The 15,334-nt window shown below is 33.1% G+C and overlaps 1 protein-coding gene across 1 annotated transcript in view; it reads left to right on the top strand.

The window, feature by feature from the left end:
- Positions 1-782: 782 nt before the first annotated feature.
- The window catches only part of RtcB (RtcB RNA ligase), a 129,107-nt gene continuing 114,555 nt past the window's right edge, over positions 783-15,334 (top strand). Inside the window, exons 1-3 of the mRNA XM_090404080.1 lie at positions 783-938; positions 2,152-2,265; positions 9,160-9,306. Of these exons, the coding sequence (XP_090260206.1) occupies positions 2,170-2,265; positions 9,160-9,306 (243 nt within the window). The 5' untranslated portion in view covers positions 783-938; positions 2,152-2,169. The remainder of the gene's footprint in view (positions 939-2,151; positions 2,266-9,159; positions 9,307-15,334) is intronic.

Here is a 15,334-nt window from a genome sequence, read left to right as displayed (position 1 = left end):
GGACGCCTAGTATACAACCGTCTCCACCACTATACCGAACCTCTATTACCAATCATCTCCATCAACACCATCTACCGCCCTTCCACCACCACTACAACAATAACTATTATTTTTTGTCTGTAAATTTCGTGTTCTGATGGGCCGATTTGTCTGTATGCGGAATGAAAAACCCGAGTTTCCAGGAGAAGAAACCCTGCTACCTCCGTATGAGATCGGCTAATTATGAACTTATTAGTGTTCTAATCAGATTATAGTATCATCATAGACTATTTCAGTTTATAAGAAGAAACCTTCCGTAGAAACCTTTCGATTTTAATTGTCGACCAAAGGAACTTTTTCTAAGCCTTTCTTCGTCCGATTCAAGAGTTAATCATCCGGAAGCATGGGCAAGTAGCTTTGTTGCTGTTCTTTCTTCTCGAAACTTGGATTTTTCATCCAGCAACTTAAGAAAATCAACCTATAACTCACAAAATTTCAGAGACCTTTATATTTTAGGATTAAAGATTACTAGCTGGCGGTCTATTAAATGGATGGATGCCTATTAAACTCAATGATAAATAACCTTTGGCCAGCTGTCTTTGATTCGCTAAGGGTTTGAAGTGGCTGCCTATCAGTCTTTAGAAGTTAGTTAATACTAAAAACTGCTTCGTCTAGTCAGTTTGTATAATAAAAGGTATTAGCGGATTATTTTTATTTATTTATATTTAGGACATTTTAAATCGTTCATTTTTATGAAGATATTGAGTCCTGCGTTTTACCGATGTGTGGCTCTAATATTGCTCTATAGAAACGGCGTGCTTTTTAGCATTTGGTGTTGCATATTCGTCGTAGGTGTTATGTCATTGAGCATAATTTATAAAAACTGTGATGGAATTGTAGTATAATTTTGAGATTCAACTTGGGCTGTAATTTATTCTTGGAACTGTTTTCTCTTTCAGGTATGGTAACAGTTTACACGACGTTCTGTTTTGGTAGTTTCTCTCCAGCTATGAAAAAACGTACTTTTACAAAATTTACTATATAATTTTACCATAGCTGCCTCCGTCATAATTCTGGAAACAGTAAACTATAGCTCAGTCAGCATTGACAATGATTTTTGGATAGAAGGCTTTGCATTTGAATTCTGTCTAGAATGTGAGAAAACCATTAGGAGATTTTCGTTTGAAGTTGAGTTAGCTGGTCGTGCATTGAGGTGACAGGGTTTTCTTCAAGTTTTTTTTTTTTTTTTTTTAGTCCTAAAAATCAGGTAGTCCAACCAGAACATGTTCATTTACCACACATTAAACTAGCCTTGGTTGCTTTAGCTATACTTTGAAAAGAACAGTTTACTCTCTGCTGCCTGAATTTGAGGAGTCTTTGTGTGCATATGTCTATCAAAATCCAAAACAAAGACATAAAGAATACACAAAATTCCATGTTGCACTACTTCTGGCAGATGGAATCAAAGGAGATACAGGAAGATGATTTGTTGTTGAGACAAGGGTGCACATTATCTCCATTGTTATTCATCTATATGGATTACATTATGAAGGAAAATGGCATTAGGCCCAATATCAAAATTGGAGATACTTAATTCAGTATTTGGTTGTATCAAATTTCAGTTATTTGAACTTGTGTGTGTGTGTTGTTTGGTGATGGGAGGGCTTTTTATATGCCTTCAAAAATCTCATCAAGTAGATTTGAGACTTTTTTAATTCATTTTAAAATCAAAGTCATGGTAAATGGGTATTGCAATATTCAGAGACCCACTGTAGGCTGGCTTGGAATAGAGGAGTGTTGGTCTGCAAAATATTAATTTCCAATTCCAATAATTAACTTGTATGTATCATTTTATTAAATACAGAATTTTAAGTCAGTCAGTATTGACTGTTGCTCTCATTCACACCCACATCTTTTTATATAGTTTTTAACACTAAATTGCAGGCTAGCAACATGGTTAATTTATTGTAATGTATTATTGTCCACTTGAGCTTTTGCTCAAGATGATGACTTCACTTGAAACACTGGATAACTTTTAGATTTATTAGTTAGTTTACTTCTAATTTTAACATCAGACCTTCAAACACACAAGTTGTTTGCTTTTCAATTAGACTATTTTTTCCTAAAAAAATAACATATTGACTATAAATAACATCAGTTTTTTCACTGTAGTGTAAATTCTAGAGAATCATGGGAGTCAGAAGCTATAACGATGAACTTGGCTACTTGGAGAAAATTTCTTCATGTGCTTGGAGAATTAAAAAAGGATTTGTTCCAAATATGAAGGTAAGTTACCAAATTAATTCAGTAATGTAGCTTTATTTCATTGCTAACTTTTGCTTTCTCAAAGTTAGTCTGTGCTGGAGTTAAAAATAAATTATTTATAAAATGAATCAGATCACTGTTTAATCATTTCACTGCTGAGAAATTAGAAGCTAATAAAATTCTCCTTGCTTACTTATTTTCTTCTATGATTAAAAAAAAAAAAAAAAGAGTAGTTTATATTTTTCTTTTCAATTCAAGATTAACCAAAATTGTGACACATTAATTGTCATTGAAGATCTTTCAGTTTTATACAATACTAAACTATATCACCTCCATCATACAATTAAAAATGTAGCAATTATAATATTTTCCAAAATAGAAAGTTGATATATAGAGCACCTGATATTTATCACACATCTGCTTTCTCTCTCTCTCTCTCCTCTTTTCTCCAAATGAAATGTTTTGCCATAATGAATGGCAATGATTTTCATGCCAAATTTGTTAAGGCTGTTATGGAATTTAGTTTAGAGAATCCTGGAGACTTGCACTAGATAGATTTAGGAGTACTACTTAATCTGCAGAGGAAAAGAGCTAAGTTTGATATCTCTTATTCTAATATCAGGCGTTATGCCACCTTTTTCTGTAATGTGCATCTTTGTCTTATCCCTGATTTCACATCAAACCAATATCTTCCTGTATTTCCTTCAATTCTAACTGCTGACTTAAATATAGCTAAGTTAAATATAGACTATGTACTGCTCTGTATAATGTTCATTTATCCCATTTAATTGTAGAGTGTTGAAAAACTTTTCCGTAGATGCCTTGTTGTATGTCTTTTCTAGATCTTCAAAGTAGGTACAGATCCTTATAATCCACACAGTTTCTCAACTATTGTTCATGAAGTGAAAATCTGATCTTGAGAACCTCTGTTTGGCCCGAATCCAGCCTGTTCTTCTTCCAATTTCTCTTCCACAATTCTTCTCAAGCTCTTTTCAAGTATGCTTGCATGAATCTTACCTGGAACACCTTCAGCTTTATTTTTTTTTATATATAAATTGTCTGTCAGCCTTCTGAATTATGCAATGTAGCCACTGCAAAACTTTTATACTCCATAGTTAAGCATTTCTAGGCCGATGTCATCTACTCCAGCTATTTCCAGCTACCTTCCCACATTTCAAGTTTTTGTGGCTTTTTCTACCTATTGATATTTAAGTCTCCAGAACGTTTTGCCATCTTCCTGATATGGTCTTCTTCTGTATTCTTACTGAAGTCTTCCCATGACTTTGGTTTAGCTACTTTTACAATAGCTTAGCTCTTTTAGCATTTCTCTCTGTATTCTCTTTTGAGTATCTGCTGACTTATTTGCTAAGAACTTTCACTATGCTTTCTTTTCCAGGACTGCTTCTTTGACTTTGTCTGTCCACCATGGCATTCTTATTTTTCTGTCTTTACAGACAACTTCAACATGCTCCTCCCTAGCTGAATGAATGTTTTCTTTGGAGTTTTCCATTGAGATTCCAAGGTTTGGTTCTTGTTTTTGAACTGTTTCATTCTTTCTTCAATAATGTTGGTATAGTTGAGTCTATAGTTTACTTGTAAAAGCTGTTCAACTTTAATTCTTTTCAATGAGATATTCATTTTTATCTTACTTAGTGATGGTCACTTCCAACATCTTGTATTTCAAATTCTCTGTACACTTGCATCCTGAATCAGCATGAAGATATCACTATCCACAATGAAATAGTGAGGCTTTTCTTATGTCTTCTCTCTAAGTGAATTTGTAGATATCTTTGTTCAAAGAGGGTGTTAGCGCACATTTTGACTTTATACAGTGTCTGAGAATTTAGAACTGCTATGTGCAGTAATTGAAAACAGAAATTTCTGTAGCATTGAAGTTCTCACACATTCAGCAGAGTACTCATGTCTGATCTGTAAACTGCTTGTATTGTTCTTATGGTATTATGTTACACATTGGGACTCCATTATTGGATGATTGGTCTGTCTCTTTCCTGTTGATTTCACACAAGTTTTATGACTTATGGTAAACATACAAAATTTCCACTATTTTTACTGTCCCTTGGAAGACAGTGACCATGTGACACATTAACACAGATGATTCTTCTGCTATATTATTATTATTATCAACACTTGACCTCCATGGAGTCAGACGCATCGTGAGAGGTACTCACTGTTGCATACAATGCTCATCCAACTGTGTCTTAAAGTGATTCAATGTGTCCACATCCACAACACTCAGACAATGCATTCCACTCACCAAAGAGCCTGCTTCTCACTCCTTTGCTCACACCCTCCTTATTCAGTTTCTAGCAATGGCCTCTTGTTCTACTCTCCCATCTCCCATTCTATGAAAAATCTCTTCCTTGTCTACCTGATAACAACCCCTGACCAGCTTATATGTCTCAATCGTATCCCCCCCCTTCCTCCTATTCATGAGGCTCTGCAACTTGCATTCTTCATCTGTCCTTGTACTCCACATTCCAAAGACCACTGCCTACCTTTGTGAATCTTCTCTGTACCCTTTCCAACATATCCTCATCACCATGAAAACCTGGTGACCAGATAGAAGGCAGAAGTGCTTGAGTTTAACTGAATTATGTTTGTAATTGATGTCTTTACCTGCTTACAAAATTCAAGTATGTTTAAGTTGTTTCGTTGGAGATTTTTAAATGAAAAGGTTTACTTAAGAATACTCGAGCTCAGCAGTGATGCCATTTTTAAACTGCTCAAGATAACCTTTTTACTACTAAAGTCAACTGTTTTATGTATTTTTAATTTACTAAATATATCATTGTTTGGATATTTGTTAGTTAATAACAATTAATTGAAAGATAATGTTTTAGCTATTTTATAATTTTAATGAATGTCTAAAACTTTTGATTTCCGGTATTAATGATGTAATTACAAGTTCATAATGAACATCTAATACAATGTAACTATGTTGTCAATCTATGGATAATATTTACTTGTCAGACAATTCTCAGCTAGTGAACAGTGATCTGTAACGTTGATTATTTTTAGTAGTGGAATTAAGCTTACCTTTTTATGTAAAATTGCAAGTTTTTTTCAAGATCTACTTAATTGTTGTTACAGAAAACTAAATCAAATGTGGTGGTCCTAGCCACTTACCATTTAGATGAAATGTAAGTGGAAATTTGCCAATTTGATAGTTGTAGCTGTTAACTTCTTATGTCTGCAGCCCAAATTGAACCTCAGCCTCCTGTATTCATTGTTTCCATTCCCTCTCTATCCAAAACCTTGCTTCTGAAGTTTGGACATTGTAATATACTGTTACTATCTTGAAAGGTACCTCTTCATCTTTTTGTTAGTTTTCCTTTTGTTCTTTTTACCAGAAATTTTACCATTTATAGCCTTTTGAAGAATATATTTATTCTATTCAAAAAACGATCTGATTGCAAGTTTTTGAACTGGATGGATATCATGGTTTTTATCATGATATCCATCCAGTTCATCCAGAAAGAAAATTTGATATCTGTACCAAATTTTCTTTCACATCATTAGCTAACAATAGAATGAATAATCTAGGAATAAAGAACAAATGGATTAGAAAAAGAGGACTACGAGACTGGAACAAAGAAATAGAAAATATAATAAAAACAAAAAGGACAGTTACCAGAAATGGCTAAATTCCAAAACAATAGAAGCAGAAATAGAGTATAAAAGAAATAGTGCAATTGCAAAACGAGAAGTAAGGAAAAAACATAGAGAAAGATGGAACAATTTCGTAACAGAACTAGAAAAGGATTTATTTAAGCCATAACCCAAAACCTATAAAGTAATAAAATACATGAATAAAGAAATAAAAGAAAAGATAAAAATACAAACAATAGATTTAGAAAAATGGGTGACCTATTTCCAAAATCTCTGGACAGATGAGAACAATGAATTAAAATTTTATAAGACAAAGAATGACCTAATAGAAAATATCACAATGTTAGAACTGAAAAATATAATAAAGAAGATGAAAAATAGGAAAACGCCAGGAGAAGACAATATAAATATAGAACTATACAAAAATGCAGGTGAAAAATTTAATGAAAGACTTTTGAAATTTTTTAATATGGTTTGGATGTCCGGAAAAACCCCTAACTCTTGGAAAAAAGCACTGGTCATCCCAATGTATAAAAAAGGAAATAAAGACAATTGCAATAATTATAGGGGAATTAGCCTGCTGAATACAGGATATAAAATATATGCAGGAATATTAAAAGAGAAACTAAGCAGCATTGTAGAAAACAAATTACTAGAAGAACAAAATGGCTTCCGAAAAGGCCGATCCTGCATAGATCCAATTTTTACTTTAAAATTATTAATAGAAAAGAGAAGAGAATTTCAAAAAGAAACACATGTGGCGTTTATTGATTATGAAAAAGCGTTTGACAAAATTAGTCGACAAAAATTGTTTAAAATATTAACCGATTTAAACATACCAAACCAACTTTTACAATCTATTCAAGAAATATATACAGGAAATAAAATAGCAGTTAAATTAGAACACACCTCAGAATGGAAAGATATATCAAGAGGAGTATGACAAGGATGTACCCTCTCACCTCTGCTTTTCAATATATATATAAATGAAATATTAACAATCTGGAAACAGCATAACCCATTTGGTATACAAATGACCCCGCAAATGAAGATAGATACACTACTGTTTGCAGATGATCAAATAGTATTAGCTACATCAGAAGATGACTTACAAAGATCATTAAAATCATTAAATGATATCTCAAAGCAATATAATATGACAATATCCAAAGAAAAAACAAAAATAATGGCATTCAAAGGAGAAAACCCAATAAGAAGTAAAATAGTGATAGATAATAAAATACTAGAACAAGTAAACACTTTCAGATACTTGGGATGTGATCTATCATATGAAGAAGAAAAAGACATAGGCACTAAAATATCAAACTTTGTCAAAGTAAATGGCATAATAAATAGTATATTTAAGCCATCCCTGGTACAAAAACACACTAGAATCAGACTATATAATGTCTTGTCAAAACCAACTCTATTATACGGAAGCAAAACATGGACCATGAAAAGGAAAGATGAAAAACGAATTCAAACAGCAGAAATGAAGTTCCTCAGAAAAACAGCTGGATATACCAAGTGGGACCACAAAACAAATGAAGAAATCTTACAATCCCTAAAAATCAAACCAATTAATTACTACATAAGACAGTATAAACAAAAATGGCTAGAACATTTAAATCGAATGGACAACAGCAGACTACCAAAAATATTATACAGATACAAAATAAGTGGAAAAAGAAGAATCGGAAGACCAAGAAAGAGATGGCATGAGACCGGAACAGGCCACATGGCCTATATTCCATGATAGGAAGAAGAAGAATGAATAATCAGTTTGTATATTTGTAACTTACTGGTAGTTTGTTGATGAATATCTTTTTGACTGAACATGGATGAGAGAGAAAAGGCCTGATCCTCCTTGATTCAGTTCTGCACTTCGAAAACTTGTTTAGTTGGCCTTTCATTATTCCTGAATATTTAAATTATTCACTTTTGTTTTGTTTGTTTTGGGGTTCTTGATTAGCCCATCTATTGGTTTTCTGATTCTGTTTTGTTAATTTTTAGTCCTATGTCATGTACTAATTTAATTCTAAATGTTTCTCTTTCTTTTTGTTTAGTTCTTGAATAATATATTCCAGAACTAAATTAAAAAGCCAAGGAGCTAGATTATGTCCTTGTTTTAATCCATGAGCTAATGGTAGGACATCTGTTAAATCATTTTGTGTTTTAACAGTGCTTGTGAATTTTTTCATCATCCATCTTGTAAGTTTTTTATACTTTTGGAATACCAGATAAGGTAGTATCATACGAACAAATCTCTTGATTTTTCTCTCTTAATGATACCATATACTTGTTGCAAATCTAGAATACCATGAATATTGTATCATATTCCCAAAATTTTTCCTGCTTGCTCCATAAAGGATTTTAATTTGTTTTTCAAAATAGAAGTAAATAATATGGAAAAATTGGACATTTCTTATGTAAAAAGTGTTTTGTCATTCTTTCTACATGTTGGTCAGATTAAACTCATCCATTCTCCTGCCATTTTCTTTCTTCCATATATTTAAAATATAAATTCTTTATTTATATTTAAACATAAAACATTCTTATATTTTGTCTTCTAATTTCCTGTGCTTTCGAAACTCCAGAAACTTATTCCTGCTACAAGACACTATCACTGGGTTCTTGCTTTGATGGTAGTTATACAGGTTTTTGTTCTATAATAGATACAGTAGTTATACAGTAGCCACCATTAAATAAGCATCTGATTGTCTACTACCTTAAATAAACATTTTTATAAATAAAAAATTATTCTTCATCATTGACTATAGATAAAAGAAAGAGTGAAATAGCAAGTGCCAGACAGACATTCACAAACATCCATGCCTTCAGTGGGGTTCAAAATCCATAGCCTGTTGGTTGGAAAGTAGATATGCTTTGTCCACTTAGCCAACTAGACTGGAATTTAATTTATATTTAATTGGATTGAAGTAATAGTAGTTCATTTCAGAAAAATAATCCAGTTCTTAGGATATGATTCTGCATCATAAATGGTATGTTGAGTTTAAATCATTTTAGTGTCACACATATAATGCTTAAACCACTTTTCTTGCCATTTTAATCGTATTGATATCTTACAAAAATTAAGGAAGCCATTCCATAAGAATGTAGGCTTTTTTTGTGAAGTGGAAAAGGAGTTTTTCATTTTGCATATTTCTTAATCTAGTTTTATTTAACTTTTAAATGCATGCAAGAATTCCTAATGTATTGCTTTATATATATATATATATATATATATATATATATAAATTTTTGTTCCTTTTTTTTTTTTTTAAGGTGGAAGGTATATTTTATGTAAATGATCACTTGGAAAAGTTAATGTTTGATGAACTAAGAAATTCCTGCAGGCCTGGTGGAGTTGGTGGATTTCTGCCAGGAGTAAAACAAATTGGTAATGTTGCTGCCCTTCCTGGAATTGTTGGGGTAGGTCTATAAAGACTATTCTCTTTAATCATAGTGAATAATTATTGCATTTCATTGTTTTGAATTAAGACTTTAGTAGTCATCTTATCCTTTCTTGTGCATGCAGTCTACTAAATTATTGCCTTTCATTCTTCCCATCTAGCATTTTAGAAAAAATTTGTATGTCTGACATGAAAACTACATTTGGAATAGTAGGTTGCATCTTAATACTGAGCTGTTGACACCCACCCATTTCATTCTTAAGGAAAAATCATACGTAGATTACTCTGCACATTAGTGATTCTTTCTGTGGAAGCATTGTCACATCCATTTTTCTCAAACGAAACTATTTTATTATATAGAAAGATTAGTAAGCATCACTGTAGTGAAGAACATCTGGCACTGAGTTTTGTCCATCTGTTATCTAGTGCTTTTTTTTTTAGTGCATTTTAGAATAAGGCAGATGGATTTAAGAAAGTAAGAAGCGAAATAATTCGAGATTAACTTGACATTAATTACATAATAGTGAAAAATAGAGATGGATAATTGTGTGATAAATGTGACCCAGTTAACAGAATTCTTTACATAGAATATTATTCATGAGAGAGTTTATAATCTAGTTTGATCTATATGAAAATTAGAGATGTTATTCATTATCCAATACAGTCCAACACGGATATCAGCTTCCACCTGTTTAGATGAACACAAAACTTGCATCTGCAATCATAACTATAGTCAGTTGGTTTTCTGGACCATGTATTGGCTACCACTCACAGGATCTCCTGGAAGAAAACCACCATGCTACATCACCATAAATTTAAGAAAGGCTATTTTTGGAATCTGCAGAGGCACTAAGAAATCAACCAAATTTAAACAAATATGGCTGCAACAAACTTCCCAAAAGTTGGGAAATATTAATTCTCAGAGATCCCAATTTACAACCTAAGCCTACTACAAACATCCATAGAGGGCACATCACTTAAATAGGACTCTAGAGTCATAGCCATATCTTTTATTCAGTATTGTGTTTAACAATTGTTAGTTGGAATCCTTAACGATATCTGTCACTGAGACGAAATACTAAAAGCATTAAAAATAGTTTTAATCTTCCCTAGTGCTGTCAATACACCATTAAACCTCCAACATGACAGTCCAACACTTCCATTCTGCTTTACGATTCAACTAAATTAACATATGAATATCTTATTAGAAATATGAAATTATTTTGGATAGGATCTGTCCATCAGTGATTACAATAAGCAACATTCAAACGGTAGAACATGCAACTGACAGTTTCAGTTCATTCGAACTGTGAGCTAAAAAGATATTTGATTAGTTTATGCATGAAATAGAAATGTTAAAGAAATTAGTTATGAATTAAAATCTGCCAGACTTTCAGTAAGGATTAGGATGTGCAATAATTCCTGAGTGTTTTTTTAAATAAATTTTCATATTTAAAATTACTTTAATGCAAGCTTATATTGGAATCGAAGGATTATGTGTTCCATGTCAGCTTTGTGCTGAGTAAGACTAGACCAGATGCAAACTACATACAAATATTTCAATTTGTCTGGACATAAACCAAAATATTTGTTCAAAAGATATATTTCAGTGATTACACCACATTTTTTATTATTCAGTTATACAAAATACTGAAATAATAGTTCCCGACAAGTTTTGTAAATCGTAGGATTTACATCTTCATCGGGTAAATAGTATAACTTAAAGTTTAAACAAGATAATTAATAAATACAAATCATAACCGTCTGGCTATTCATAAACTCAAATAACAGAATGCAGATATAAAACGTTATTGATGTTGAACAATATTGGACGATGTCACGTGTTCCTGTTCTTGTTCATACGGTCCGAGCTCAGACTGGGGTAGATTTTTTATTAGAGCTGACCACACTCGATGGAGAATTAAACCTTGATTTTTATTGCATCGGGTTGGATTTTTTTTTTTTTTTTTTTTTTTTTTTTTAGCATATTAGCAGCTTCTTTAAATTTTCTTATATAACTGTTGTTTTCTATGTATGACATCGTCGTTTTTTGCCAGAGTACATCGTGTCCAGTGGAAGTGGTACGGAAAGCAAGACTCGTTTTTTGTTCTCTTTTGTATTGTATGTGTTTTTGGTGTTCAGCCATGCGTATTTCTCCAGATCTTCCTGTCTATCCTACGTAGCAAATCCCGCAAGAGCAATGGATTTTGTAGACTCCTGCCTGGTTTTTTAAGAGGATGATGAGGTGGTTTTGGTGGATGCAGGAATCTTGAGATTTTTTCCATGGCTACTTTTGTGTTGTGTTTGTTCATTAATTTGGCAAGCTTATCTGTAACATTTTTGATATAATGAAGCGAGATTGCGTTTTTGTAATCCTGTTTTATTGTGTTGTTAGTTGGAGTCATTTTAAGGATTCTCTTGATGATTTTTGTTTCATATCCATTCTGTTGGAGGATTTGTGTTAAGTATTTTAGTTCTTCATTACATCTTTCTTGTGTGCTGGAGATATTGTATGCTCTGTCTCGAAGAGTTTTAATTAAGCTTATTTTTTGTGAAGGATGGTGGTGTGAGGTTGCATTTAGAAATCTTCCAGTGTTTGTCGGCTTCCTATATACTGAGAAGGAGAGTTTACTTTCTTCATTAACTTCTAATAGAATATCCAGAAAAAGAAGTTTTTTATTTTCTTCTTGTTCTAAAGTGAATTTTATGGTGTTGTGCAAATTGTTGAGATAATCTTTGAAATTGATAAGTTCATTTGTTGTTCATATTCCATACAAACAGGGCCTCCAGAATTTATCATAAAATGGAACTAGCTTTTCTAAGAGAAAGAATTACAGTCACTAGAGCTGAATCAGCATTAATTAGTAATAACAGTTTTTCTCTTCATAATGAACTGGCCACATCTCTTCCATCCTACCTATGGAACAACATCGATAGTGTTACATTCAACAAAGCAATAGCAATCTCAGAACAGAAGAAACATACATTAATTCATAAGTTCAACTTACTCCTTCAGAAGAAGGAAATACATAAAAAACAACGATCATTCAAAAGTAGTTATTAACCTTTCTTCGAGAGTCCTAACAAAAGAAGAGAATAACCTTTTACTTAAGGGTTTTAACTTCGCCTTAACCCCACGTTTTCTACAATTGATATCATAGCACAAATAGAAAAAGGAATTAGAAATCTACCGGACAACATGGCAGATCTTATCCGTATAGAAAGTACAGCTTTACTATTAAAAAGCAGATTACCTCATAGGAATCTACCTTACAATGAATATGCTTGCCTTAAAAAGTTAAAGGATGACAAAAATATTTTCATAATCAAAGCGGATAAAGGCAACGCAACTGTTGTTTTAAATGCTACAGAATATGATAACAAAATGAAAAGTCTCCTGGAAGATACAAACACCTACAAACCCTTAGACAGAGACCTGACTTGGCATACACACACAAAAACAAATGATCTAATAAAAAAAGTGCATCTCTGGATGGAAGAACTTAAAAAATACTTACAATCAAAACATCCTTTGATACCAAGAATATATGGTGTTCCAAAGATCCATGGATCTTTGGAACACCATAGATCATTCCAAAGATCGGGGGGGGGGATCCCCCTAGTGTGTGTGTGTGATGTAATTAGGCAAACCCTGTTCCAGACAACAGACATTGAACTTTTTCCAAGCCACTTCAGATCTCCAATAAGTAGGATGGTGGTTTCACACCAGGTAGTGAAATTCATTGCCTACCTAAAGACACACTCACAAACATCCCTGCCAACATGGGATTTGAACCAACAGCCAACCAGGCCAGCATGTAGAACCTATTTTCTTTTAAGAGGATTAACACCATATACAAGGTATTCAGTGGCATTGACATCTACTTTTTGTAACCATTCTTGGATGATATCTGTCCTGACATAGTATATCATCCTGTTGGAAATATCCATTGCATGCAGGATAAATGAATGACATGAATAGATGTACTTAGTCAGCAGTGATGTGTTCAGTTAGATTGTGCTGTTCCATTTTTGCTGATACTGATCTTGAACTGAGGAGTGCCAGGAAAACATACCCAGATCACTGTTGTTTTGCATTGCTGTGATCAGATGTGATGGGTCCATGACTTTGTATATTGTTGTTGCCATACTCTTTTCCTTTTTACTTATATTAAATAATTCCTCCATGTAATCCTTTTTTCATCTATCTTAGCTGTAATAGCTTGTTTTTGTTGGACATGAGTGGTTTTGTGCATGGTATCTGTTAGTCCTCATTCTGGTCAGATGCTTGGATGTTGATATAATGTTCTCTGTTTCATATTCTCAGCATACCACTCAGTCACTCAAGCTTTGAAACTTATTCAAATACATTTGAATGCAGATATTATCTGCTGGAGGTAGTCAATTTATAGTTAAATCAGAATAAATATAAAAAATTGAAACAAATCGATTTATAGCTGAGGCATGCTAGTTATGTTGTATTAGTGGATTTCATTTAGAATAGCATCTCATTTTGACCACTGAATATACATACTTCATCTTGTTGAACCTCAGAAAATATTAGACTTCGAAACAAAGTCTAATATTTGAGACATTTGAAAAATTTTGACAAATGTTTTTACAGTGAGACTCCAAACTCATTCATTAATGACAATACCCTTTCGTAGAAGAACTTTCAGATCCCATCTATAATGTAAAGAATATAATGGTATTTCAACTGAAGGTGAGATAGTTTCATATGATGGAGGGTGTAGGGTTTTTCCTTCCAGCAACTCAGGTTAATTTCCCACGAGACAAACTGGCCTAACAATGCACTGAAATTTTTTATGAAGCCAGGTTACTCGACCATGACAGGTTACTGAGTTTGGCATGGTAAAAATAAGATGAAAAAATTCTTGGTTACTATAGCCTGTTTAGTTTTAAGAGGAAAACTATATGAGCTACGAGGGTGGTCTGAAAAGTTCTTGGCCTCAACCATAGATGGCAACACTATCATCACAATTTTTTTATTCTAAGATGGTACATCTGTCAGAAGCATCCATGTGAAATTGCAAGTCATTCCATCAAGTAGTTTATTTTATACAGCTGTCTGAAGCTAAAGTGTTGTCTGTATCCCTTGAAATGGATAAAATTGAGTATCATGTGGTTACAAAATTCTTTGTAAAAGAAGGTTTAATGCCAAAAGAAATTCATTTGAAGTTCATAAAAGTTTATAGGCGTTCTTCTCCTTCATTTTTGATAATTAAGAAATGTGCTGCCAAGTTTAAACGTGGCCGTATTGACCTTGAAGATGATCCATGTGAAGGATGTCGAAAAAGTGTAATAACATCAGAAATCATTGATCAAGTGCACAATATGGTATTGAATGACGGTGAGTCAAAGTGCATGAAATTGCTGAGACTATAGGCATTTCTAAAGAACGTGTAGGATATATTTTGCATGAAGAATTGCAAATGAAAAAGCTTTGTGCAAGATAGGTGCTGTGCTTGGAGCATTTTAACAAGAATAAAACTGATTTTGTGTGTCGATTTATTACTATGGATGAGACTTGGATTCACCATTACACACTAGAATCCAAACATCATCAAAACAGTGGAAAGAAGATAGGTCCACTTCAGCACCAAAGAAGACAAATTCGGTTTCATCAGCAGGAAAGGTCATGGCATCGGTGTTTTGGGATGCTAAAGGCGTTTTGTTTATTAATTATCTTGAAAAGGGTAAAACAATAACTGGGAAATATTATTCCGATCTTTTAACCAGACTAGACAAAAAAAATCTGGAGAAAAGATCCGGTTTGCAGAAGAAAAAAATCATCTTTCATCAGGACAATGCACCTGCCCACAAAGGTGTTTTGGCAATGGGAAAATTAAGGGATCTGCAATATGAATTGTTGGAACATCCACCATATTCCCCAGATTTGGCTCCCTCTGACTTCTGTCTCTTCACAAAATTAAAACTCTCCTCGCTGGTCAGCGTTTTTCTTTGAATTAAGAGGTAACTGCAGCTGGAGAGGGGTATTTTGCAGATCTTACTGAGAACCACTACAG

The sequence above is a fragment of the Typopeltis vanoorti genome, chromosome 2 (genome assembly GCF_054136105.1).
Source record: "Typopeltis vanoorti isolate ZY-2024b chromosome 2, IOZ_Tvanoo_1.0, whole genome shotgun sequence".
Taxonomy (NCBI): domain Eukaryota; kingdom Metazoa; phylum Arthropoda; class Arachnida; order Uropygi; family Thelyphonidae; genus Typopeltis; species Typopeltis vanoorti.
Note: the sequence above shows the minus strand (reverse complement) of the source record. Positions and strands in the feature narration are given on the sequence as shown.